We start from the raw sequence: 24,337 nt of genomic DNA, 5'->3' as shown, positions 1-24,337 counted from the left end.
TTATTGAATTCTGTTTCCTTAACCCACAGGGATTCTCATGGATTTTTATTGGAATTTTTTCTCGGAGTAAAGACTGCAGGACTTGGTTGTAATTATTTTTTATCTGTGCCACATAAGTCATCTCTTTAGCAAGCCTTTTAGCAGAAGCTGAATGTCTCCTTTTGTAACAACTTCACAAACACAAGGTGAACATTGGATGAATTATGCTGTATCATTTGCCAGCACATACACCAAATGTCAGGCAATGACAGAAACTAAAAATTTATGGCACAGAAAGGGAAGAATTTTATGATCTTCCATGGACTAATGTAATGACTCTTTTATACAAACAGAGATGAAATGCATTTAAAAACATAGCTATTTAGAAAATTGGCCTGAACACATTCTAAAATCTGGAGAAGTTCATTAGAGGGAAGAGCCATAAAAGTGCCCTTGTTTTTAGTTCAATAGAATGTTTTAATTTTGAAATATAATTGCTTGAATTTAATGCACCCTCCAATTAGATCATTTGAAGATCTCTCCATCTAGCTCTTCCAGTACAACATGGTGCAGAGTTGCTCTTACTTTTATTTTCAGAGGAACCTAGCTGGTGCCACGATCACAAAACAAAGATTTGTGGGTGTAAAGCCATCCCTGTGCCCCAAGGGTGTATCACACACTGCTCCAGCTGAGCAGATCCTCTGGGTGAGAAGGATGAAGGACCTTTAGGAAGTGCTGAGTCCAGACTGGGATCATGGCATGTTCAGACTTTGCCTGAGACTTCTCTTCTCCTTGTCTACTCTTAACAGACCTTTTACACATATTGCTGGTAGTTTCCATCTCTTATATAATCCAAAATCTATAGCAAACTCAGGCACAGAGCAAAGCTGAGCATCTTGGACAGCCTGAACTTCTCTCCCACTCAGACTTGGCATGGGGCAGAGTCTTCTCTCACTGTGTTCTTACAGGAGAGTTTCCTTGACCCCCTGGTTCTGTTTTCACTGTTGTGACAGTCTGCACTTTGGACTCATTTAGCTTTAACTTTTCACCTGTTAAAAAATCTTTGTAGTAACCTGAATAGATCCTGGAGTGCACACAGCATGAAGGAAGTGTTTGGAGGATGCTCTGGGGAGATGAACAGGCTGGAATGCCAGCTCTGCCCACAGCCTCTCTGCAAATCACCCTGTTAATAAAGAGACTATTTCAGCTCTGGAAACATGGAGCCTTCTCAGGCTATTACCCAGCATGTGGTAAATTAAACAATCTTGGCCTGATTACATAATGTCACTTGAAATTTAAGATCCTTTTTCTCCTTAACCCCTAAAATTTACAGGCCATTTTTGTTTAGATTTATTGTAATTACGTAATGATTCTGCTCCTTTGAGGCTCTTCTAGGAAGTTTTTTAGCACTCTTTTGGTGGCTAATCTCCAAATTACCAGGGACTGCTGGGTCTCCTTGTGGGTTTGTCTCAGTGCAAGGATGCAGAGGTATTGCAGATGTGGAACTGGGGCTGTAGCAGGGGCCAGGCAAGAGAATTGCTGCTGTGTGAGGGCAAATATTCCTGAGGCCCACTAAGCCATAGCTCTGCTGTCTTATGGGAAGAGGGGTTTGAAAAATCACTGCTTGTAGCTAGGAGGATTTCAAGTCCAGAAGTACCCAGGTCCATACTGAAATCCTTTCTTCCTCTGGACTAAATTTAAACAGGTTCTTAACTTTCATCATGACTTTTAAACAGTTTAAAGAAGGGATCTAATTTCTTTCAAAGAAAAGACATGCTTTTTTTTTTTTTGTAATTTCAATTTTATTTTGCATGGAAGCAAAGTGATTCCTTAAAGTTCACATAGCAAACACAGCCTTGGTCAGCACAGGTAACAGGCACACATAAATTCCGTAAATTCTTCATCTGTGTTTCTTGCTGGTTAATGAGCTTTGTGGTGTTAATTTAGCAAGATCTACCAGTCCCCATCTTTTAATTCTGGCAGTGGGCTTTAGGAAGTGATGAGACCTCTCAGGACATTCCTTTGGCACAATATAATGATTCATAGAACTGAGAGATTTTGTGTCATTGAAAAAAAAAGACAGATGCTGTAAATTAGCCAGAACATTTGCCTACCAGTGTGAGGAGGGACTGCACAATATTTTTCCAGCCTGGTTTTCAGTGTTTGATATGCTTGTATCTTTGGAGAGAGGCTTCTATATCCCAGTTCCTGTTAGGGTTCTATTGGGAGGTCATGCTCATCCTTTCATCTGACAGTTTTTTTTTTTTTTCACAGCCAGTTCTCCAACCCTGAACACAGGCTTTTCTGATTCATTGGTGATTTCTGCTACCCAGTATCCCCCTTGCCTCCTTCCTGGACTGTGAACATGTGACCTGAAAGGGAAAGTTTGGGAGACAGGATTCTTAGGAAAAATCACATTTTTCATTGTACACTACTATCTGCCCTTAATCTTAGAACTGTCTGCTGTTGCTCTGCAGGGACTCTTGGCTAATTAAAGTTCAGATAATGCTGTCTCAACCTCTGTCCCTGATGCTGTGCTGTTTATTCACGTCAGGTATTCATAAGACGGTTGACATTTTCTTCCTTAAAGATCTCTCAGGTAAATTACAGGCATTTTACTGCTCTGACCTTTTCCTTTACAGGAGGAACTTTTGTTTTCAACATTTATTTTGTGAATATAATGTTGGAAGGGATGTAATTGGAGAGGTGTAGTTGTTCTAGTCTGTATAGTTAGTCTATTACCTGTAATGATCATCTAATACTGGTATTTATACATGATTATCTCTTACCAAAACTGCTTTAAATTTAAAGAAAAAGCCAGACTGTTTCACTGATTGGTTTGGGTGAATCACCTTTTTCTTTACTTCCCCTGAATACTACATTTTTTGCTTTCCTAACACATTCATTTTGTGCCTGAGTCTCAGGGAGATGGCTTGCTCTATTAATATATTTCTGGAGTTCTCCTGTTACGGGTAGACTTTTATGGCTTTAATGTAGTTTTTGAAAATTCCTCTATTATTGATCTGGATATTATCCCAGCAGGAGTCAAACCCACAAGACAATTGTGTGAGGATAATTTCTTACTGCAGAAGCATTTTATTCTGAAAGCCTGCTGTGTGGTGTGTGCTTTGATGGATGACCCACTGTTTAAATGTGTATTAGACATTGGCTTGCTAATTAAATGCCTTAAGGAGTGCCTGGATCCATTCAGTCTCAGTAAATGTGTGGAATTTCTGTTATTTTTCTTGCTTATGCTTCTGTGTTGAGTTCTTTCTGTTTTCTGACTTTGTAGAGAAGAAGGGGAGTAATGGCAAAAAAAATTACTTTCTACCCTCACTCAAGACTTTTTGCTCAGGGCAGAAGTGAGACAATGAGGGCTCTCAGTTCAGAACTAGGTCTGCCAGATGGGAGGATGAGGAGCAGGAGAAGAGATGGGTTCTGCATTTCAGAAGGGAGTGAGAAGAGCACTCACCTGGAATTTGAGAGAGATGAATTTGGATCCCTCTTTGCTCCTGAAGGACCATCTCCCATGAGGAAGAGAACCATAATTACGAAGCTGTGAGATGCTCTCAGACTTGTTGGTTGAAGTGCCTGTGCTTGAAGCATTTTACTGGGAGGGAGAGTGGAGCTCGTTCATAGTTGAAGAGAGGGGATAAAGTTATTCTCCTAATTTCTGAGTTCTTCAATTGAAAGAGCAGCCAAGGACAGGAACAAGGACTTCTGTTCACCTGCAGGAAATGTTTCCTGAGTATAATCCCCACTCCTGTCATTGGAATTTTGTGTGTGTGGAGCAGATAAGCATCAGAAACAGTACATTTGCTGCTAAGGCCAAACATAGAATTTCTTCTACTCAGAAAGATTTGGGCTTTCTGTTCTAAGACAGAGGGATATGTAGAGGATCATAGAAAGGCTCAGGTTGGAAGGGACCTTTGAAATTTATCTAGTCCAATTCCCCTACCTTTGATCAAGTTATTCAGAGCCCCATCCAGCCTGGCCTTGAACATATCCAAGGCTGGGGTGCCCACAGCTCCTCTGATCAGCCTGTGCTAGTGGTCTCACCATTCCACAGTAAAGAATTTTTGCCTTATATCCAATTTAAATTCACCTGTTTCAGTTCAAAACATTACCCTTGTCCTGTCACTACAGGCCTTGGCAAAAAGTATCTCTCCATCTTTCTTGTAATCCCTCTTCAAGTCTGAAAAGCAGAGATAAGGTCTTCCTGACACCTTGTCTTTTCCAGGATGAGCAACCCTAAATCTCAGCCTGTCTTCATGCAAAAGGTGTTTCAGCCCTCAGACAGTTGTTTTTTTTTTTTGGTTTTGGACCTGCTCTAACAGGTCCATGTCTCTCCTGCATGAGTCAGCTCCCTCAAGATCCTGGAAAATCTGTTGTATCTCATCAGGTAGCACAGATTTGTGGATGTTCAAGTCCCTCAGAGGGTCTCAAACCTGATCTTCTCCTGTGATGGGTGGGACTTCATTCCTCCAGCCCCTGCCTGGAGATTCATGGACTTGAGAGATGTGAGACAAGCAGCTGACAGTGAAAACTGAGACAGAAAAAGTTGTTGGGTGCCTCAGCCTCCTCCAGGCCACCAGATTCTCCATCTCATTTATCAGACAGGAATAAAAACATTGATTCATTTAACAAAAGCAAGCTAATAGTTTCCTATTAAACACAGTAATTAATACTATCTTTTAAAATCTGAATTTGGGACCAAATTTGAGAAAAATGTTTGTTCTTTGGTGGTGACCTTTGCAGGAGCAAAGAAAGATGTGGCCCTTCTTGAGCAGGGTAGTGGACAAGATGACCTCCAGAGGCTCTTTCCAACCTCACCTCCTTCTGTAAAACCTTTAAACCCCAAATAGCTCTGTTTGCTAAGGAAATTGTTATGTTTTCATAGCTGTCTGGAAGCACAACTCATTCTTTCACTGTGACTGCTTTTTGCTTATTTGAAAGAGTTGGAGGCAGAATTTTCTTTCCATGTTCCTGAAGCAAGGCTCATCATGAGATGCATTAGGAGGAGGAATGTCCCTGGTTTTCTTCTAGAAGTGCTTGCAGAACACATCCAAGGCCAAATCATGATGTTATTTTCATCTGTGTCCCTGGACATGCAATTATCTGTGCTGCTCCATCCAGAGAGCTCTCACTGGTGCTTTCAAGTAGAAAAAAGCACCCTGTGTTCATAACAGAGATTTCGGTGGTGTAGAAAAGGAATCTGTGGTGTGAATTATTTTATTCTCATTAATGAAGCTTACTCTAGCCCATGGAGGACATGTGTGTAGGACAAGATGAATTAAAACTAATAAAAGCAGTTAGGAAATTAGGTAACACATCTCCACTCTGTTGTCCTTGGGAGGAAAGTTTACCCCAAGCATGGGATTTAGAGATTCCTGGTTGGTTTTTGGAGCTGCTCACTAAGCTCTCAGGGATGGGTGAGAGGGTAATGCTGTCCCTCTGTTCTGTCTGTGAGGCTGCCTTCCTCACCAGCACCATGCTCCTGAGGACAGTGCTAACTCCTGTCATCTCCTCCTCCTCCTCCTCCTGCACAGGAGGAAATTGTGATACCTGTTCATCAGGCCTCAGCTGTGCTTTTCTGTGGTTTGATTTGTGTTTTCATAGAAGAGATTGCTTTGGGGCTGCACTTGAATATCCCAAACACTCCACCTTGAATTTTGTGGATAACTTTTTCAAGTGAAGGCAATGGGTTTCTCAGTTCAGTAAGGGGTGGGAAGCAGCCATGTCCCCTCCATCAAATGCTGATTTAAACAGGATTGGTTTCTTTATAGGTTCAGTGCTGCAGGAAACAGAAACTGTCTGTTGCAAGCACTGGGGCCTAGGGAAAAGTTAAAAAAATAAAAGAAATTATAAAAAAGCACATTTTGGAAGAGAATTTGTTCTAATCCCTCTGAAATTATTTTCTTGCTGAAAATTGTTAGATCTGGATGGACTAAGCCAACTGAGTTACCAAGACAACCTCTCCTGTCGTGAAGATGACCATGCATCTGTTGATTCAAGAACAACAAGCAGGAGTAGGGGCACTGGGCAGCACAAAGGGCCCAGACTGGAGCCCAGAATTGGGGATGGTGTCAGCCAGTCACACAGGGAAGGATGTCTGGAAATGGAGACAGCATTTGCCAACCAGGGATTGGAAGTAAATGATGCTACTGACAGCTCATCAGCTTGGAGCCCTGAGGTATGGTGGATTGTCATTTATTACACACACTGAAAGCTTTTGAAGGATGTTGGGGGCCAAAAAAGGTTACAGGAGAAATGAAGTGAAAAATTGATCAGCACAGCACAAGATAATGGTACTCCTGTGTGCTTGTGTGCATGACCATACACCTCTTCTTTGTGTTTCCCCTTTTTTCTGGTGTTTTACCTCTTGCTACTAACACTAATTCACAGAAAGGCTTTCCTTGCTTGATTTCTGGCTGTGCATGCAGAGTGTGTGTCCCAGGACAGGGTATGTGGTCACTGGGTCAGATCTGTGTCTTTTTCCAGGTATTTTCTATGACTTAGACAACGGGAATAATCTGAAAAGCTGGAGGCAGCTGCTGGGGGTGGCCTGTGACCTGCCCAAATGATCATAATAATGTCCCCATTGATACTGGGCAAACTTTTAGGGAAGGAGAGAACCTGAGTCAGCTTTCCTTTAGTTCTGCACTTCTATTTTGAATCCTCAAGGAAACATTTTGGATTTAAGGCATTGTAAACACCTGATGACTTTGCATCCCCCTTTTCTCTCCTAATCTCTCTGTATGATGTGTTGATTTTCATTATCTTACCGCAGGATTAAATTTCTGGAAAAATATCAGCTTGCATCAGACATATTAAAAGAACAGCACAAAGGTCATATCTTCTTAAAGAAGATATGACCTTTAAAGAGTTAAAAGACAGCTGTGGAAATCCATACCTCCATCAGACTGTGAGCAGCAAGGCTTTGAGGGAAGGTCCCGCAGCCAGTTCAAAGCTGGAGGGCAGCTCCTTGGTGCAGATGCTCCAGCCCTAAGGGATGTTTGGGGCAGCATTTTGGTTTTCTGCACAACCCAATCCCACAAAACACTACACCCCACATGGGAGGTGTGTGTGGCAGCAGCCCTGCCCTCTCTTTGCTGCGTTTCTGACACTGTCTGCCCATCTGAGGCTTGTTTCTCCTTTTCTGTGTTTGATGTGCTTTGCCACGGTTCACGTGTGCTGCAGTGTCTCCAGTGTCCTCTTGTGTTTCTTTGGAATGCATGGCTCATTTTACTCCTGGTGTCTGCATTTTAAAAATGCAAAGAAGGGTTCCAGCATACTGGAGCAGAAATACCCAAGACACAGTTTATCTCTTACAAGCAGCTTCTCATTCAAAGGTATTGTGTGGATTAATGAAAGACTTTTTATTGCAGGAACTAAATGTTCTGACATGCCAGAAATGTCCAAGTGTTATTATGCTCCACTCAAAGGACCTCTCTTTACAGACAGAAATGGTAATTTTATGCCCCTGCAGTGGAACCACAAGTACCATTTCAAGCCTTGTCCATAATTAGCTGCTCTTTCAGGTTTCTCTGGCAGAAATGGACTTATTTTACTTAGTGAAGTGGATGTTGGCTGTCCTGAATGACCGGGTTAGACATGCAGCATCAATCAGGATTCTTGGTTTAGCCTCTCAATAACTGTGCTGGGAAGAGGGAAAGAAAGAAATTCAGATGAAGTACCTAAACCCCAATCTTTGCTTGGATTTCTGTTCAAGTGTCTGTATAACCAACACATTCACACATCACTTGTGACCCAGCTGGGCTCTGAAAGCAGGGGGGAATTCTGTCAATGACTTCCACAGAAGGAGGATTTGTAAGTGTATAGCAAACCTGCATGGGAGTGAGTCCTGGATAGCACAATGCTCTCAGAAAGGGCCAGGCTGTGAGGTCTCCAAAGCTTGGTTTCCCATGGAAAACTTACTGAAGGAGTTTGACATTTCTCTTTCCCTCTTTGCCTCCAGTTCATGCAGCCTTCTCTGCAGTGGGTCTGGCCACTGCTCTAGTAGCACAATTTAAGCTTTCCTGAAATCCAAATATTTTCTAGCTGTTCAGTCAAAATGCAGATATCTGACCTTTAGTCTGCCTTACACTCTGCCAGAAGGTGATGATATCAGCCCTGCTGGGGCAGGAAAGTGTCTCTTGGATTTTCATTCCTGTGGGTTTGTGCTGATGCATTGGAGTTCACATTTTCCAGCTCAGACATGTAGATGAGAGCCAAGTTTTGCCTCAAGCACAGTTGTCTCCAGACCTTAGCAGCAGTCCTTAAATGTGCCTTGATTCCATCTCCTCAACAGCAAATGCACAGATAATAATGTGGAAGGAAATATGAGTCAAGCACAACCCCGTCACGTATTGAATATTATTTCATCAACCAGACAGAAAAAACTTGACTGCTACACAGGAGCACTTAACATTTTTGTAACACCATGCTCTCTCCAGGCAACCTGGCCTGCCTTCCATTTTTGTTTTGAGCAGCCTGCCGTTTATATAGAAAGGTGTTTCTGTAGCCAAGCAAATAATTTTGTGTGTTGTTCTCCCTTTGACATTACTTCTGCAAGACATGCAACAGCAGGTCTCTAATCTGCACACTTGGACTTCTGTGTTCAAGCCTTAAACACCTCTGAAAATGTGAAAATCTGGAGCTTTGCATGTCATGGCAGATGCATCTGGGCACTTCAAAAGTAGATTGACAGGAAGTAAACAAAAATTTTAATGTTTATCTGAGGCCCTGTTTGAGACACCCAGACACTTCTGAAGGGACTTAACACCAGACATCCCATGGCCCATCATCTGTTCCCTGAACAAAAAGACTCCTGTGCTGGAAAGAAGTGTTACTTGAAATGTGAAAAGAAGATAAATGTTTGAGGAGGAGGGTGACTCAGATGCTGGTGACAGGCCTTAATTCACCTTCTGGCTATTAACTGAAAATCTTTCCCTAGTACAGTGTATACTCGTGTTTAAATACAAATCATTGATCACTATAGCAACCCCTTTATCATATGAAGCACATTCTAACTCTGAGATAAAAAAGCACTGTTGAACAGAAACCCACACACCCACTCAGCAAAAGGTAAGGTGAGCATCCATGGTTTTATCCTGCTTTATCAAGATGGTTTTTGTTTTAAAAGTAGGTAAAAGATTGTGTGTGAATTGGTCTGCACATGTTGTGGTTGTTTATTTTGAATTTTTATTCTGAATTTATTAGTACCCAAACTGAACAGAAGGAACAGATGCTTCTCTTGGGAGATTTTAGAAGGGTATAAAGAATCAATATGTATTTAATCAGACTTCTTATCCCCATTATCATTGCTTTAGCTGTAGGAAAAGTATTGAATTATGGGTGAGCATCTAGAAATGGAATTTCCATCCCACAAGAAATTCTGACATGGTGATTTCCTCTTCATATGAAACATAGTGCCTAATTTTTTTTTAATTTCTAGCAGAACAATATATCAAAAAAATTAGCAGGTTCGGCTGAATGGTTTGATTTTAATAATGTAAAAAAATTCCACCTTGAAAAGCAATTCCAGTGTATGTTCGAAGTAACAGGTTAAGTAGGTCAAATTGTTTTGCTAGTGCCTCAATATTGACATGAATGAAATGTAAAAATCCCTTTGTTTAGTTTTTCTCTATGTAGAATGTTTGCCAAATTAACCATCTCCTGCAAAACACTTAAATATTGATGAAACTTTTTGTTGGAAATGTTTCAACAAGTGCTGTTGCTTACTAGAGCGTATGGGGACTATTACACAAAATCAGGCAATTAACTATCATTGGCCTTTCCAGAAACAGTTTGGATCCATATTTCACACAGCAACTGCCTATACTAAAGTGAGGAGAACAATTTCTTTTTAATTGGAATTGGAATCATAGAGGCAGTTGAACTCCACTGGAGGTTTTACTCCTTCCTTCCCTTTGCAGGAACACAATGAAGTGAACAGCGTGCCAGCTCACCATTGTGCCCATGAGCCCATCTGCAAATGTGGTGACCTGGATGTCATCTTCACCTACAAATCTTCAAGCCAAAAGCTGATAGCCACTGTCCTGGAGGCCAGGGACATCCCAGACAAGGACCGCAGTGGCGTGAGCACCTGGCAGGTGCACGCAGTTCTGATGCCGGGCAAGAAACAGAGGGGCAAGACCAGTGTGCAGAAAGGACCCATCCCCATCTTCCAGGACAAAATCACCTTCAGCAAGCTGGAACCAGAGGAGCTGAGCAGCCACGCCTTTCGCTTCCGCCTCTACGCCGTGCACAGGGTGGTTGGGGAGAAGATGATGGGGGAGCAGCTGTTCTGCCTGAGGGGCATCAGCCAGGAAGGGGAGGTGAAGGTGACACTGCTCTTGGAGCCACGGAGTAACCTGAGGGTAAGTTTGGTGAAGGACAGATGGAGTCCATAAAATTGTTTGGTTTTTTGTGAATATGGTGTTCCTGGAGTCTTTCATTCATTCAGGGCTGTCAGTGTGTGAGTGGTGGATCTGACCTGTTGTCACTTAAAAAGTTATCAGGAAGGGGAAGCTCAGGGCATTTCCTCCCTGTGCAAAGCTGTGTTTTATTAACAGCCCAGTTAGCAAGCTCACACAAAATCATGTGGATCTGCATGACTCACCACGTGCTGTACCATTCAGATACCCCAGGTTGGTCTGGGAACCACCAAGGCATAATTAGTCTTAATTCCTATAAGGGCAGTGGTTCTTGCGCACCACTGTGTTGGTACTGCCAGTGCAGAAGTTACCTCGTTTGGCCCTAGATACCAGCTTGTGGTTCTCCACTGTGCAGTTTCCATCTTGCCAGAAATGCTTAGTAATGTTCTCCTACATGACAGATGGAAGTGGAGAGCTGGGTCATGTGAAGAGGAACTGGCTGTGCTGCTTCTTAATTTTCCACGCACATCACAGTTGTATCCAGCTCTGGCTATGCCAATCAATTGGTGTAGATGAGCTCTGTCATGATTCATTGTCTACAAAAGCTCAGAGAGAGGTTGTGCACGTGAGATGAATAAAACATCCTACTTCAGGTGGAGTGGAGAATAGTGAAAGCATTGTGGTAGCAAAGAAAGAAAGTAAGAAAATGCACAGTACATGGCCAAAACTGCCAAACTGAAAAGTGTATTCCATCCAAAAGCCATTATCAAGGAGATGTACAGAGAATTAGTGTAGCAGGATGTTTGCTTATCTCAGAGGCTTTGATTTACACTCGTGATAACACTTCACTCAGAGTTCCTCATCTTTAAAGAGAAAGTTCAGAGACACGTTTTTGTAAAAGTGACACTCTGATTCTTCTGGTCCCCCAGCATAATTAATTCTCAGTTATTGTAATTTCTTAGCAGAGATCTTACTAAACAAGGCCACAAGACACAAATTAAGGGGGGGGGAGGGGTGGTGAATGTCCTGATGATTCTCTCAGTGCTCTTTCCCTGCAGAGTGCAGATTCTCAGCTGAGTCTGTCAGCAATCTCTCACAGTGATAGCGCTTCCTCAACACAGTCCCTGTCGCATGGAGGGGTGCCAGAGCTGCTCGTGGGACTGTCATACAATGCCACCACAGGGAGGCTGGCAGTGGAGATGATCAAAGGCAGCCATTTCAGAAACCTTGCAATTAATAGGCCACCTGGTAAGTACTTTCACTGCTGTTAAATAGCACCCTTGAGCCAAAATTTGCTTTTTTATTTTCTTCCTGAAGTACTCAGCTAGAGCGTTTCTGAGCTGTGTTTCCTTGCAGAGCACCTGATTGAAAATTAAGTTTTATTTCAGATGCATATGCTCATAAATAGTACAGGGCAATTGGAGGGAATCATCTGAAGGCTCAGCTGATGGGACAATAATACCTGAATATCTTCTTTATTCCTTATACCTTTACAATATCTGATTATGGCAAAAGTGCTGCTGTACCCAAAGCACAGAATTCTCAGCAGATCCATTTAAAAAAGTGAATAAAAAAACACTTTCCAAGTGTTTCTCCATTAAAAAACCACTTTCCAAGTGTTTAAATGTTACCATGTGACTCACAGAGGCCCTGCCTGGTGCCTTTAAGTGTTTCCCAAGGCTGCACTTGGTTTAGCCCCCTTACTGTGCTGCTGAGTGCTGGGTGAGCTGCTGCTCCGGGCCCTTTGGGGGACCCTCCTGCTGTGAATCCTCCACTGCTGCACAGGGAAATCTTCTGCAGAAAGAAGATTTGAAGGTTGTTGCAAGAGCTGAGTTCCCTTCCTCCTGTCCTAAAGGGAAAAATGGAAATTGCCTAAAGTAGGTTTAGTTGGTGCCTGAGCTGCAGCCAGTCCTGGAGAAGGATGGTGCTCGTAATGTCCATGATAGAGATGGAGTCACAGCCACAGTTTGCTGCTGGTTGCCTCACTCAGGGGTTGAACAGGAGGGCTTCATTCATCTCCTGCTGTCCTTTTGCCTCCTGTCTGAAACCAGCAGCTAATGGCAATGTGAAACAACCTTTTTGTCTGCTGTCTGTGATGTGTGCCTGCTTGTCAAAGTAGGTAAACCTTTGGCAGTTCCTTGCCTTCTCTGGATTTGACAGAGTATCTCAAGCTGCAAAACACTGAAATGGCTTTTGCAAGATGCTCTGCTCTTTGGTTCAGATCTAGCAAAATATTTATGAAATGTTTCAGTACGTGGATGTGAAAACTCAGGTTTTACACTAGACTATACTTAGGTGGATTACAGAAATAATCTGTCATCAATCAGTCCCGTGAGAATTAAGGGAAATTCTGTGCCACAGTAAAACCCCTGACCCCAACCTGTGCAGCCCTCACTGTCTTTTATTAGCTGTGACAGGATGCCTCTCCACATGGGTTACTCAAAGGCATGTTCTTGTTTGCATGTACATGTCTTAATAAAAGGTTTTAAGTTGGGATCTCTTTAGTAATTTAAAACAAAGGTAGACTAAGGCAACCATGCCCCAGCAGGAAAGCTCTCCTGTTTATATATGCTGCAGAGTAGATACATCCTAAAGTTTTACTCTCAGAAATGAAATTAAAGTAGTCCCAATATAGGTCCAAATTATTTTTCAGGCAACTGTCATGCCCACTTTTTTTTCCCATAAAGAAAATTTTCATCCTTTTTGTATCCAGATCATACAGACCAGTGTCAGACCATTGTCTCTCAGTGCTAGATCAACTTTTAGGTGAAACACAAAAATCCATAAATTATTACAGGCAAACTCTGAACCTATCAAAATCTGCTTCTTTTATTCCAAGTCACATTGTTGCTTCTGCCTTCTGAATTGTTCTTCTGTGCCTGTAAAGCCCCCAGTAGTGTGGTGAGAAAAAGAAAACCCAGTGAAGCAGAAACTGAAAGAAATTAAAAAGAAGGAAGGAAAGCAGCCCTTGTCTCGGCGCTGGAGTAGCACTTCACTGATAACCCCCCAGGCACTGCAGAGCAGTTTGTTACTGTCTCAAACATGCTGCTGGCTGAAGAGATGCTCAATAAGTCCTTCACAAAGTGAAGCTAAAACGGCTGAGCCCCTTTCTGGAGGGTGAGCAAAGAGCCCTTGTGTTTTCTTAAATAGGTGTTATTTGAAGTTCTGCTGTTCAAGGCTCAGAGGGAGTGATTTCTTTAATGTATCATGGAAATTTTTGGTATAATAGCGCTGTGGAACACTTAAACAGACAGCCTAAACTGCTATTCAGGGCAGCCATTTATGGTAAGACTGAAGGGGCAGAATTCCTCACCATTCCCAGCCCTGGATACACAGACCCTGTGCAGGACCCATATGTGGTCCTGCCAGCTTTTAGGAATGGCAAAGGAGATTTGAGCAACAGCAAAGTCTCCAGCTGTGCTTTTTGCCCACCTTGACCCTCTTCTCTGCCACCTGTAGGCCCACACCATGTGTGCTGCCTTCTTGGCATACATGCACAGGAATTTCTCTGTGCGTCGAACAAGGAACTGGTCTGGGCCATCGGTGATTTTAGGTGTTAAAGGCTGCAGAGGCTGAAACAGATGGTTTTATAGAGAAGAAAAGGGAGATGGTGCATGTCTCAGTGTTTCCTGGGCACATTTTCTCCTTCACTTGAACCTTTAAACTGAGTCAGGTAAATGTCAAAGTCATGGGTGCTTATGTGGGTAATAAATGGGTTAGAAAACAGCTGGGCAGCTTACAGAAACCTAAATTGTGCAGGCAGTGCCTTCTCTTCAGGACACATATGTGAGATTTAAGAATAGTTTGGTCAAAGATAAGCGTCCAGGTATTGTTCTGGGGAACATGCTGAGTTACAGGCCTCAGCTTACATTCCCTGATCACACAAATAGATCCATTATCGCTCAGAGCACTTAAGAGCACTCAAGAGTGTGGCTCCAGCATTGGACCGTAAATTATCTGGGTGTGCCAAAGAGCGTCGTGCAGAAAAGCATCCACAGCTTTGTCAGATGTGGACACTGTTGGTATTTTAGTGCTAATGGCTTGTGTGCTGTGCACCTCATTCTCCTTGCTTCTTGTAAAAAACATTAACCTGTGCTAGCATTTTGTAGTTCATATTTTGGTCTGTGGTCTCTCATCTTCTTAGAACAAAATGCAGTGTGTACGTTTAAAGGGTGTTTATTTAAAAAGAAAAATAGCAAGAGAAGGCTACACCATTGGCAGAAACGTCTTTAAAAATTTATAACCAGTTACATACAATGTGCATGGAAGTAATACCTTGGGATCACAGTGATGGACCAGGAATCATTTGAGCTAGCCAGTGCATAAACACAAAGCACAGAAATGTGTCTGCCCATGTGATGCTAAACCTTCATCAGCTGCTCTGCTGGGGGCAGCTCTGTCTCCTCTAATCCAGCCTTCCTTCTGTTCCCTTCTGCATTTCTTTTGGGGTTTATGTCTGTGTGTAATGCAGTGTGAGAAGAACTATGGTGAAGTTATTCCCTCGCCTAAGAAAAGTCCTCCAAGCTTTTTGGCAGCTGCAGAATTAATCACACATAATAATTGCATCCGTGCATGATCATTATTATACCAGCAGCATATTAACCCCATTAAACAAATACAATACACTGATGCTGGAAAAGACAGGAGGGGAGAGAACAAGCTATCAGGATTTCTATGGGGAACAGGAGAAATTCTTCAAGTAAAGACCTGTCTGAAAACAAACATCTACCTGAGCCACAGGGAATGATGCCAACAAGTACAGAAAATGTTCCCATAGGAAAATTAGGATCTTTAAATCAGGATCCTATTTGCTCTGGAATCAGAGTGCTTAAAAGCCATTAGTGGATTTTATTTTATCAGCTTATTTTTCAGAGAAGAAAAGTTATTAACCCTGTTACATTCCTGGAGAACAAAGGCACAGGTTAATTCCTTTAATTACTTCAAAGCAGGCCAGGATGCTGAATAAAATAAATTAACTTTTAACCTGCATATCTTGCTCTGAGCAGGGAACTTGCTTGAACTCCTAAAGCTTTGTGATTCATGTTCCCATGTCATCAGTAATAGAGGAGGGCCAGGGCAAGCTGGGATGGATTCAGTCCTCCAGACATTGGATAACAGAGCAGGAGATGTGCTGGGAAGCTTCTTGCTGCTGACTGCTTGCCAGTCAGTGACAGTAAGATTGCAGAAAACCACCTCTCCTTGTGCACATTCTTGTTGCCCATCCATGAATATAGCTGGAATAAGCTTATAATAAGAACAGCTGAGGAAGCTTTGTTCTGGGTGGAAAAGATGAGGCCAGATGCAAGGAGCCCCAGGAGAATGTCTCAGTAATGAGCAGCTGGGCAGTGAGGTGGAAGAGGAAGTGGGGATGAGTGTAAGATATTGCATGGGGACACAGGTGGAATTCAAACGTGAGCAGGATGGACTCAGAGCCACTTGGGAGTGAAACATTAGGCTCATGGCAAATAGCTGCAGGAAAATGTCAACTCAAGGGTCACCAATAGTAGTGAAAAAAAGCCCCAAAGTTAAAGGTGGACAAAATGGAAAATTGGTGTTTGATTGTAAATACACATTCACTGGTGTAATGAACACCATGTACAGTTCTGTCTTCCTCTGTTCAAACAGAATATGGCAGGAGTGGAAAGATGTGGTGAGGAGTGTTGGAGACAATCAGGGAATGGGAGCAGCTTCCAGCTGAATAGACTGTGCCTCCTACATGCTACAACAAAAGGAGGTGGGGGAGGACTCACAGTGGTCTCTAAGTGTCATTAAGAAATGGAATTAACAACAGAAATTCGCTGTCTTCTCCTGATACAAAACCAAAGGATGGTAAAAGGAAGAGAGGAAGGAGCAGGTTCTGAAGAGGAGACAGCTCTTCACCTGAGCTGTCAAATTCCTCCCTACAGAATGCCATGGATGCTGTAAGCCTGCTTCAGTTCTGTGCAGCACAGGAGAAATCCACAGAGAAAGTTCCACAGAGGATTGTTAAATACAAAGCCTCTGGCTGAGGAAGTTCCTGAGTCACAAATCCCTGGAGATTTGAGAGTATTTGTAAGAGAACCAGCACATGCCATATTTTCATGGATTTACTGCTCTGTGTGTAACTGGGTGCTGTTGGGTGGATGGGGCTGGCTGGGTACAGCTTTCCCACCACATGTGGGACCTGGGACTGAGTAGGCTTAGGAGAACAAGTGTCACACTCAAAACAAGTGAAAAAGGGACTTTCAAGGAGCAACTGTGAGATTTTTGTGGGGGATGGATATTCCATAGTAATTAAACATCCTGGGATAGTATGTGGTTATCCAGTAATGTTTTCAATAGCTTTAGGTTTCTAGAAGGTCTGTGAAAAGCCTAGTCCATGATACAGTTGCTGGGTATGGAAATCAAGATCTTTCTGAATCAAAGGACAAAGTGGATGGATGGTGATGCTCTCCCACTCCCATGGCTGTGAACAAGAAAATTTGTCCACTCCCAAAACGGGTAGAAGAAAAAAGCCATTTCTGCCAGAGTGGTACCATCCTAATTCCAAATTTCAGCTGGAGCTGGATGTTTAGTGGCAATCTGCAGTGGCACTGCCGAGCTGCAGGAGATCTGATCACAGGCTGTGTAATCCAGCCATGCCCACGGGCACTGCTGCTGCAGGTGACAAAAGCCGGGCTTAAGTATCCTTACATCCTGCTGCTCCCGTTGCTGGGCAGGTGTGTATCCTTCCTGATCTGCTCAGCTGTGCATCCCTGCTTTCCCTGGTAAAGCCCCAACCGCCTCTCTGAGGCAGCAGCAATGCACTAATGTGGGAAGGAGTAGAAATGCCCTTTTTAGAGGAGAGTCAGGCTGTACATCCCGAGAGGCGCCTGTGCTCTGCTGTGGCTGTGTCAGTCCGGGCTGGAGCTGCACCTCCCCAGGGCTGGCAGTGCAGGCAGGTGGTGAACCAGCTCTGCAGCTGACACGTGTCCCAGGAGAGGGCAGGTGCTGTGGAATGGAGTGGACATGGGGTGTTGAGGCAGCAGAGGAGGATCACTGAGCTCCTAGGTGCTCCAGGAGGAGCTTCCCTTCCTGAGAGACCTGTGCAGTCTCTTCCAGGGAGCCCTCATCTCCTGCCCCTCTTGCATGTCACTGATGCCAGCAATTCCTCTCCCTGGAACAGTGCTTCCAGGGACCAGGGCATTCTTTTCTGCTGCATTTTAAATTAAAGGCACTGCTGGTCTGTTCTCTGATGACTCACATGTTGTGAAGGTTGCCAGCTCCCAGCCTCTCCCTTGTGAGAGAGCTGCCAGCCCCGGGAGAGGGAACCTGAGAAGAGGCTTGGTGGAACAGGGAAAGGAAAGTTGGCTTCTCAGCAATGTAGTAGGCAGCTCCTAGCTCTTGTATGATTTATACAGTAGGCCATAAACTGCCTTAATCCAGACTTTCATGACATGGGGTTGGGATCAAAAGCTCGGGTCTAATCCTCCACCCTGCTATTTTACTGATCCAGCTGCAGTGAGCCCAGCTCAGAGTGTGGATGTTGAGAGTTCTGCCCCACTGCTGGTTGAAAGGGGAGGCAAAGGCATCACTAATGGTCTTGTGGGCCTCAGACTGAGAGCTCACATGGAGCTGCCTGTACAGAGCAGCACAGAGTGGGGCTCTGGGGCTGCTCTGCCACGCGGCGCTGCCGTTCATTATGTAGGCTGGGAGCGTGGGCTTGCCAGCTGGGGGAAATTAAGCTCCAGGCCCAAGGCTTTCTTCTGCTGTGGCTGTTATTAGTCTGGATTGCAGCATGCTGACATGGTTATCCTGCTTTTGGAAATGAGCTGGCTCGCCTGGAGCGCGGGTGGGAAAGTCCGCGCGGCGCTGTGCGGTGCCCTGCAGTCCTCAGACGTGAGGGGTCAGGAGTCTTTGGTTGTTTACTTCCTTTCTAAATATAAATTCAAGCAGGGGGGTTGGATGCTTTTGTACTTGCAGTGCTGTTGCTCACGGGTTGGCTTTACTAATAATGGTGGTGCTTAGTGTAAGTGAAAGCAGAACGCTCTCGCTATGGTCCCTGCTCCAAAAACAGGAATGCATAAATTACAGCTGATTATTCCCCTGAGTTGTCATTATCAGTTAGTTCCCTCAGAAGAATCATGACAGAAATGGGTCATTAGAAGAATCCTGGAAAAACTGATTGTCTTTGCAGATGAGCTCTCCAGAGGTGTTTGATGGTTGATGGAGACAGAGGAGAGGTTTGCCCAACCCTCTGGAGTAAGAAGATGCAGCACTAGCCCAAAATGTGTCTGGTGTATTACACCATTCCTTGATTTAGTGCTTTTCAGTCTGGTATTAAATGCTGAGATGTTGGTATTTTATGTATACGTGGACATTGTGCCATCCACTCATACCAGAGAGGTAAGATGAGTTCAGAGTAAAAATGCTCTGAATGCAGCGAGAACTTCTCTTCCAAAACCTGCGTGGAAAGGAGAGCCTGGTAGATGCCGTGCTAAAATTGGTCTTGGCAAAATTAGACTTTGTTCTTGATTCTTCACAGACTTCTGTGTAACCGTGGGCAAGCTGCAGTCTCAGACACTCCCAGATATTTAGAGGTCTCACTCTTCCTCACTTAGTGAGACGGGTGCCTAAGCAGAAGGTGAGCACTTGGGCATTTTAAAGAGTGTCAGCCCTAATCTCTTTTCCTTTTGTGCTTGATGGAGGTGGCACAAAAGTAAACACTCTGAAGAGCACGGAGTGCTGAGACACCCGGTAATGAGGCCATTACTGAACCTGAGCATGTAATTAGGTGGAAAATGTTTGCCTTCATAATGAAGAGATGCTCTTACACATACATTCCTCAGTAAATCGTCAAGTTCATCCTTGCTGTAGCTACACTAATTTCACTGTGTAACTGGGGATGGATTTTCTTTGGCAAAGTCAACAGGAGGGGAGAGCTTTCCATCCCAGAGGACCAGAGTGGATCACAAGAAAAGCTGTGTTTTCTGATGAGATACCCAAAAAGAAGCTGCAAAGAGCACAATGAAGGAAGGGAAAACTACAATCTTAAAATTTAGTTAGTGAAGCAGAATAACAGCTCAGCCTCATATGTACCAACTCTGCAAAGCAGATTTCAGATGCTAAATATATGATCCACACCTACTCTTTTATTTCTGTTCAGGCAAGCTTGATTCGTTTGGCTGGTAAAATACACCCAGTGGAATAAACTTGAGGAGAATTTGCAGCCTGATTTAGTTGTGACTTGCACTGGCTTTGTGCCTGTGTTTTCTTGGGGGTGAATAGGGCTCCTGGTATTAGCTCTGCCTTGAGTAGAGTCTCCTTCCAGCCTGATCCAGAGGATACATGCAGAATCCCCATCCACCTTGGTACTGAACAGACGGGGTCTTGGTGTAGAATTAGGTAGAAATGTGACATATATTAAAGAAAAAGCCAACTTTTCTGACTTTAACTCATTGGTGGTGTGCTGGTTATTTTTCCTCAAAGCCAGCTGTGTTATCCCTCTCTTGCAGAAGTTGAGGCCTCAGTCAAGGAGGTGACATCCTGGAGGTTATGACTGTAAGACTCTCATCCATTCATTGCCTGCAAAATTAACTGGGACATGCTGAAACAGTATCCCACGAGGTGCTTTAGCTGTGGCACTTGCTTTAGTGTTAACACCTAAATCATCTGTACTGGTATCACTGTCTGTGAGATCTGTGCTGAATTATGGCATCTGCTTTTTGGATTATGAATTGGTTGACTCCTTTGGGCACTGTTCAGATGGATGTGCCTGCAGTTAGGTGTGATGAATCCCACCTGAGCTGCCAGAACTGGTGAAAGTCAGAAGGAAGTATGACAGCAAGGCATACTAAAAGTAAAATCTAGACCTCAGTGCTTTCCCTGTCTTCTTAGAAAAAGAGATGCAGGCATGTGTGGGACACCTTTCCCTAAAATAGCATAGGAAGGTAATGCTGGGTTGGTTGTCAAAAGAAAGAAAAATTTTGAAGTTCAAACAGAGAATGTACTTCTCTGTTTGAGAAGTTCAATTATACTAATTACCTACTTGTTTGTATTTAAAAATCAGCCTGGTGGAGTTCTTCCAAAATTTTGAAATCCCCTTCTCAGAAAAAAAAACCAAAAAAACCCCAATGAATACATTTTAAAAAATCCAGAAACCCCCTACTTATCTTTATTTTCAGGGAGTTGCCTGCAGTCTAGACCAGCAGCCAGGACTTACACATGAGGAATGCTTCAGTGCACATTGTTGTTTATCAGTGCCAAGTACAGTGACATCCCTACAAACACTGTAGGAGTTGTGTCTGCTTTCACATTGAGTCAAGCTGGAACAGAGGGTCCTCTCTTGGGCTTTGTGTTCCTGATGAGCCTGAAGTTGTTACAGATTTCAGTCCCTCAACACTGAATATTACAGTGGAAATTAGTGGAAATTACACCTTTCCGTAAAGTGGGTTTTTTTCCTTCCCAGACACAATCAGGAAATTGAATCAGAGCTTTCCCTTTCTGTGTGACTAGTTGGTCTTTGCTGGCAAGATCCTCTCCATCCCCAGCGTTGTGCTGGGAGCCAAGCTGGCACCCCCAGCTAATGACTGGGCTGAACTTTCCCCGCAGTAACTCGATAGCTGTACAGCTGTGCAGGCTCACAATTTGCTCCTTGATTGTCAGCCTCCTGACAGCTTTTTCAGGGGAACAGTTTGAGAGGAGCGGGAAGCCCTGCTTTGGAGACGTGGAAGTGTTTTCACACCTGAAGTGCAATTTCACACCTTGTGTTGCTCAGTAGATAAGTGCGTAAAATAGCACATCAAACGGGAACAGGAGAGGGTAGAAATGCTGCAGACAAGAGATGGAGGCTTGTTATTTATTTCCTATCTTCAGCACAGTCTGAAATAATACTCACTTGCAGGCACAGATTATGAAGAGGTTAGCAGAGGACTTGTCTAGCCAAGCAATCTGTCACTGTCATGTGCAGATGGAGGTGAAAACTTACACTGAGCTGGGTCTGTGGAGCACTGGGAGCTCTGACACCACAGTATTAGCAACCATGTAAGAGAGGAGAACTGATTAATACAGGAGGCAGTAGGAATTTAAAGAGTAGATTTACAGCAGCACTAAATTGGACCATCCCTTCCTTGCGTTTGCTAAGCATGTTTTGCTTCTTGTATGGGCTTAAATTGTAAATAAATTTGACTCACCAAAAAAGTAATATGAGAATTTGGAAAAAATATGAAACTATTATGGGAGACCAAATAATTTCACTGTTTATGTGGGGTTTTTTCCCCTCCTTTTCAAGGCCCTTATTTTTTGGTATCTTAAACAATAAATCACAGAGAGTGGTGGAGAAGCAAGGGCAACTGAGGGAAGCCTGGGTAAGGCAGCCCCAATGAAGCTTGATTGTGAGGGAGAGGAAGGGAAGGTGGAGACACCATTTGAAGTGTAGAATCCATAGAGATGGTCATGGTTTTGTTTACACAGTTTTGCTAGCACTGGGTACCTGATATCCTGTTCTTTCCAAGAGGGTGGTGTAGGTACTCAGTTTGTGGTGGTTGGGAGTGGAACTGTGGCAGAGCCTCATCCCCAGTGGGCACAGCTGTGAAAAGCAGGTGAGCAGCACTGACAGCAATGAGCCATGGAGTGCCCAGGTGTGCTGAACAACCACCAAAGGGAACAGAGGGCACAAAGGTGCAATGCATGAACAGGAGGGGGATAAAAGGTTGGGTTAAAGAAAAGAAAGAGCAGACCCTTGCAGCCTTCTGAAGTGACATGATGTTATTCTGTATGGGCAGATGTTTGAAGCCTTCTGATGTGGTTTGGTGTTATTCTGTTTGGGGGAATGTTTAAAACCTTCTCAAATTGTATGGTGATACTCTGTGCATGGTGGCTGTCTCAACTGTGATATATACTGGAGCAGAGTGAGGCTGAAACATGCATCAGTTTTCTTTTCTCCTCAGCTGAATATGAGAAAATCACAGAGGTGCTTTCATCTTCTGCTTCTCATCCCATGGATTTTACCATGAGCGCCATCCAGCCCCCATCTGCTGTTCACTGCAGATTAAACTACTCTACTTGGATGGTTTTTGGGGGTGTTTTTTGACTGCCTGGGTCTTTCATTCACCCTCTCACCTGCCCCAAACATGCCATTTCCTCTTTTTTTCTGTCTTAGACACCTATGGAAAGCTCTGCCTGCGCAACTCGGTGGGTCAGGAGATGTCTCGCTGCAAGACCTCGATTCGCCGGGCACAGCCCAACCCTGTCTACAAGGAGACTTTCATCTTCCAGGTCTGTAGGAGCCACGGGGTGTAGGACAGTCAGGACAGACCAAGATGAGAGATCTCTGAAACAAGGTCATGGCATTCATGGTTTATTGCAAAGGGCCTGCGTGCCCTTTGCTCAGAGCAGGCCCAAGAGAAGTAAAGAGAGTGGTTGTCTCAGTTTGGAAAGACAGGAGTCTGCTGAGGAAGGCAGGAGCCTCCCCTGAAATGGAGAATGTAAACCCTCCCCACCCCTCCAAATTGCTGTAAATTTTAAATTAAGGGGCTCTCAGGCAAAAATATGGGAGCAGGAATAACAGTTCTTTAATAGGGAAGAAAAATAAAAGGATAAAATAAAACAATGCAGTCTACTAGAACAACACTGACAGAGTCAGAACCCAACCTGACACCCTGTGGGTCAGGGTGTTAGCCGCAGTCCCATTGGAATTGTGGCTGCAGCCCTCCTGCAGTGTCAGGGGTGGTTCTGCTGGAGCAGGGGTCCTGTAGAAAAGGGTGTAGTCCTCCTCTGAAGATCCAGTGGAAGAGGCAGCTGCTGTTCCTCTGGAGAATCCAGTGGAGAAGCTCCGCTGGGGTTCCAGAATCTCCAGATTATATCCAGGTAGGAATGCTTGGCTCCTCCCTCTGGGCTCACATGTCCCAGTGGGATGCTGTAGTTCTTATCAGCCATGCAGTGACATTCAATGGCTGTTATCAGCAGATGTCCCCTCCTGAGGGAGGAGTGATTCTGATCACTCACAGAGATAAGGCAAACTGCCCAATGACAAAAGACAACTGCCATACAGATAGTGATAGAATACATCTTGCCTTGCAATCTGGAACAGTGGTACAGAGAGAGAAGGCAAGAGTGTGGTAAAGAGGATGAGAGAGTAAGAGGATCAGAGAGTGAGGTTCCCGTTACAATACAATAATTCTTCTGTCTTGAATATTCTAATTGTCACTAACCAACCTACTACAATATACAAATCCTATAGCATTTACATACAGCCTATAGGAATCATTACATTACCATACTGTGTTGCATTTTAAACCTTAAAAACTCCTCCTTGGACCCCTTTTGCTGAGCAAGTAGGGTCTGCTCTGACCCTTGGACCTGTCTGCAAGCAGAGGGTATTGTTCCATCAAAAGGGGGTCACCTTCAGTCCGGCCACACCATTGTTTTCCAGTTGTTCAGTAACTAAGGTATCTCAAAGCTTGCTTTCATTTCAATCTCACTTATAGTTCCCATATTCTCAAAATTCTTTCCAGTCATATTTATAAAGCTTTCCTGTTTCATCTTCCCCACCACAGGTCGCCCTCTTCCAGCTCTCTGAGGTCACCCTGCTGATCTCCATCTACAGCAGGCGCGGCCTGAAGCGCAAGGAGATGCTGGGCTGGATCTCCCTGGGCCACAGCAGCAGCGGGGAGGAGGAGCAGAGCCACTGGCAGGAGATGAGGGAGGCACCGGGGACACAGGTCTGCAGGTGGCACACGCTGCTGGAGTCCTAGTGGGCACCAGGGCAGCCTGCAGGTGCTGGCACAAAGGGCTGTCTCTCCTTGCTCTCTGCCAGCAGAATCCAGCTCTGGCAGGGCACACAGCTTTAACCTGCCCCCTCAGTGGCAGCAGCTGTGGGTATCAAACGTGGTAAGGCCTGGGAAGCAAGTTTAGTTCTTGCCTTACCAGCCTGCCCTGCATTTTCTACATCTGTATAACCCTAGTAAGAAGCAGTGGGAATACTTGGAAAATCCTTTCCTTGGACATTGTCTTGCTCATTT

The 24,337-nt window shown here is 44.1% G+C and overlaps 1 protein-coding gene across 1 annotated transcript in view; it reads left to right on the top strand.

Moving 5' to 3' along the window:
- The window catches only part of SYT16 (synaptotagmin 16), a 72,094-nt gene extending 47,958 nt beyond the window's left edge, over positions 1 to 24,136 (top strand). Inside the window, exons 4-8 of the mRNA XM_030949854.1 lie at positions 5,916 to 6,172; positions 9,918 to 10,361; positions 11,417 to 11,606; positions 22,477 to 22,592; positions 23,873 to 24,136. Coding sequence (XP_030805714.1) covers positions 5,916 to 6,172; positions 9,918 to 10,361; positions 11,417 to 11,606; positions 22,477 to 22,592; positions 23,873 to 24,070 — 1,205 coding nt within the window. The 3' untranslated portion in view covers positions 24,071 to 24,136. The remainder of the gene's footprint in view (positions 1 to 5,915; positions 6,173 to 9,917; positions 10,362 to 11,416; positions 11,607 to 22,476; positions 22,593 to 23,872) is intronic.
- Positions 24,137 to 24,337: the final 201 nt, after the last annotated feature.

This window comes from Camarhynchus parvulus, chromosome 5 (genome assembly GCF_901933205.1).
Source record: "Camarhynchus parvulus chromosome 5, STF_HiC, whole genome shotgun sequence".
NCBI lineage: Eukaryota > Metazoa > Chordata > Aves > Passeriformes > Thraupidae > Camarhynchus > Camarhynchus parvulus.
This window is presented reverse-complemented; position numbering and strand designations above follow the sequence as displayed.